The sequence below is a fragment of the Merops nubicus genome, unplaced genomic scaffold, assembly GCF_000691845.1.
Source record: "Merops nubicus isolate BGI_N331 unplaced genomic scaffold, ASM69184v1 scaffold51579, whole genome shotgun sequence".
NCBI lineage: Eukaryota > Metazoa > Chordata > Aves > Coraciiformes > Meropidae > Merops > Merops nubicus.
In genome coordinates this window covers 8,517-12,058 of record NW_008634044.1, presented here as the reverse complement: position 1 = coordinate 12,058, position 3,542 = coordinate 8,517, and the positions used below count along the sequence as shown (strand labels likewise).

The 3,542-nt window shown below is 45.2% G+C and overlaps 1 protein-coding gene across 1 annotated transcript in view; it reads left to right on the top strand.

Annotated features, from left to right (window-relative positions):
- Positions 1–1,407: 1,407 nt before the first annotated feature.
- Positions 1,408–3,542, top strand: part of DNAJC11 (DnaJ (Hsp40) homolog, subfamily C, member 11) — a gene marked incomplete at its 5' end in the record, with an annotated part of 5,041 nt that continues 2,906 nt past the window's right edge. The window contains 3 exons of the mRNA XM_008948435.1: positions 1,408–1,620; positions 2,001–2,086; positions 2,532–2,648. Of these exons, the coding sequence (XP_008946683.1) occupies positions 1,408–1,620; positions 2,001–2,086; positions 2,532–2,648 (416 nt within the window). The remainder of the gene's footprint in view (positions 1,621–2,000; positions 2,087–2,531; positions 2,649–3,542) is intronic.

Below are 3,542 nucleotides of genomic sequence, written 5' to 3'. Positions count from 1 at the left end.
TACAAAACCAGTATTGAACCCAGCTCCTTCCCGATGGCAATACGTCATCGTCACCCCTGGTGCTGTGGAGCAGGCCCTGGGGAAAAGTCCCAGGCTGAACTCAGCAGCAGATGGGAACAGGGTAGAGGAGCTGGATTCTGGAACTCAATTCAGGAACACACAGATTGGGATCAAAAGCAGAATGGATGGAGTCCCCCTCGGATGCCAGCCATTGAAGAAGCAGGAAAAAAGAAAAAGGGGCTTGACCCTCGTGATCCTTCAGCTTTATGTTGAATATGACAGATACAGGATGGAATACCTCGGTCAGTTTAGGGTCCCCTGTCCTGTCCACTCCTCCCTGAGGGTGCAGCCTTTACTTTCTGCACCCCTCAGTGTGGTCCACAAGATTTAGCAGTGGCATTGGTCTACACGCCAATCCTTGGTGGTAACTCTAACATGGAGCATTATCCCTGCTAGAAGCAGATGCTGTCTGTGAATATATGCTGTTAACTTCAGACAGTGCAGTTAATTAGAAGAGCTTTAGCTGAAAAGTAAAATCACTGAACGGAATTAATTCTGTTCTGCCCCAACTAGGACATGATCAAAACACTTGTATTCTTTCTGTGTGGTGGTGTCCTCCATTCTTATACTTCCAGTTCAAGGAAGGTTTGTGTTCCACATCCTTAGATTTGTATTTCATCTTGTCATGAATTCACCATACTTGAGGCATGGTCTCACAATCAGAGTAATGGAAATTGCTCTGGTAGGAGCACAAAAAATTGGGCAGCTCCTTAGGGCTTCCATCTGTGAGGCAGACTTTCAAACAGCAAAAGAAGAGATGATACATCTTATTTTAGAGAAATAGTGCCAAATTTGCTACGAGTGTGGTGTCTGTCTACAAATGGATAGATGTCTCAAGTTGCAAAGGAGAGTAAGGGTTGTTATTGAACATGTGTTAGAGCATCGTAGGTGCCATTGTACCTTCTTTTGTGCCATTGTCTTTCTTTTCTAATTCAGCAAATATGCCATTCCTCAGAGCTTTTACTGGGATCTTGTTCCCCGAAGAGTCCTGTAATGCTATTTTTGGAGCTGACACTTGAGGGTTGATAAATAGCAGGGCTCTGTCTTTTAGCAGGCAAGTGTGTTGCCTCTCCAGAAGACCAGGACTTTGTCTGCCTGTAGCAAGAAGGGTAAAAGCTGACAGGTAGCCTTCTGCATGGGCTGCAGTGCTGTGGCACAGACAATACATTAGGGCATGACCCTACTCTTCTGGCCTGGGCTGTGGTCAGTACACTCTAAATTAGTTTTGATTTTTTTCCTGGAACCCTCAGGCATCATGCACTTTGCAGGATTGTTTCTGCATATTTGTCAAGGCGTCTTGGACAGAAGGAATTTGAAGCCATCTGGGTGCCTGGGTTTTATCACTGAAAAGGTTTCCTTATTTCTCCTAGTTTCATCACTACAAACTGTGCCCTGCAGTTTTCATCCCGTGGGATCCGCCCAGGCCTCACCACAGTCCTGGCCCGCAACCTGGACAAGAACACGATGGGGTACTTGCAGTGGCGCTGGGGCATCCAGTCAGCCATGAACACAAGCATTGTCCGGGATACCAAAACCAGCCACTTCACCCTGGCGCTGCAGGTGAGGGCCCTGTGTGCAGGGGATGGTGATGCCACCCCGGGGAGAAAAGTGCCTGAGCTGTTCATCCCAGCAGTGCTGTGGCTTGCGACGAGAGGGTAACAGAGCAGCTGGAACTGTCTCCTAGGAACATGTAGTGTAGATAACCAGCTGCATTCTGCAGAGCACAACACTGTGCACCCAGCGTTGTCATGTCTTACGTGGATGAGCTCAGATCAGGGTCAGGATGCACAACAGACTGCAGAGATTGCTGGCTGTGATGAGGGAGTGGCAAGTATGGCAGTATTTTCTGTGCCACTCAAAGGATAAGAAAGGAAATTTCAAGGAACATTCAGTGATGGCCAAAGCTGCATTTTCATACATTTGTGCTTCTTTTATTTCAGCTGGGAATTCCTCATTCTTTCATGATGGTCAGTTATCAGCATAAGTTTCAGGATGAGGATCAAACACGAGTGAAAGGTTCTCTCAAGTAAGTGTGCAAGAGGAAATTCAAATTGCTCATGGCCTGAAGAATCTGTCCTCTCCTGCTGCTGCAGGCATCTGGGTTCCACACAGATCAAATGCTTCTGTGGCTTTTGGGAATCTGCTTTTCATTAATTAAATCTGGTAAATGCTGAAGTGAATGTCTTGGAGGCATAGCTTTGTGTGCCTCTTCGGTTAAGGGGGACTTAAGATACTTCTATGTGGTATCTATATCATCACCAATAAGCCAGAAGTTACGGTATTCTGTTTGCTACTTTCCAATCTGGAAAGGCTAACCTCATCTTGTAGGTATGCAGTGAACCATCCAATAGTCAATATCTGCTGCACACTGTTGTATTTCCATGTTTTACTTGTTGGGGAATTACAGGATTTGGTAAAGGGAAGTTCAAGAGTCTTCTGTGTCTTACCAGTTTTTGGTTCTGTTTTTCCAGGGCAGGTTTCTTTGGGACCATAGTGGAGTATGGAGCAGAGAGGAAGATCTCCAGACACAGCGTTTTAGGAGCCACCGTCAGTGTTGGTGTCCCCCAAGGAGTGTCTTTGAAAATCAAGTCAGTTCAAGATTGCAGCTCTAGGTTGCAGAGGCTGACCATAACCTGCATTATTCTGTTTCCAGTAGTCAGGTGGGAAGGTCCCATTCTTAGGGTGGCAGAGGTGTATCGGTATGTCACTATGAAAGGCTGCAGCTGCCCTGTGGTGCAGGTGCCCATGGGCACCCCTCTGATACAAGCGGTGCCCATGGAGGCAGTGTGTGCCTCCTGCTGGCGTTACTCTGAGCCACCTCTGTCAGGACTAGTGTGTGTGTGGTGTGTGTGGGCATCAGAATTTTCAGAAAACACAGCAAAGGTTTGGAGCATTATGGTAAGTGGATGGAAGGTACTGAAAATATTATTGGTAGAAACGGATTTAGTTGCTTTCTGTTTTTGTAACACTGTACACACGGATATACTTGAATTAGTGAATTGTTTTTAACTAATATAGGTGATTATACTGTTAATAAGTTGCAGTTCACAAAGGAGGACAACTTTAAAGGTTCATCTACTGTCGTGCATTTTTAACTGGTGCCAGCAGAGGTCGTACCAGGATGCAGAAACTGTAAAGAAGACCTCTGTCCTAAGAACACTCAGGTTTTCTAGAACAAATAGTATCATAAGTGTCAGAAGAATATTAACGTACTCCTTCCTTGAAGGCACATGCTGGTGTTGTGAACACAGACCTTCTCAGTAAGCATTTTCTTTCGTCTTTATGATGATGTTGCTCCCTTTCCTGGTGGAATTAATCACCAAATAAATTCTCCTAAGATTAAAAAAACACTTTAGATTGTTTAGGTACTATCACAAGAGACATCTTCTACATGAAAGTCTGGCTCTGGGTAGTGTCAACTGTCTGTCTTACCATTGTCTTGTTTCAGTTTATTGGATTTTCACCTTTTTGAGCTGATCATT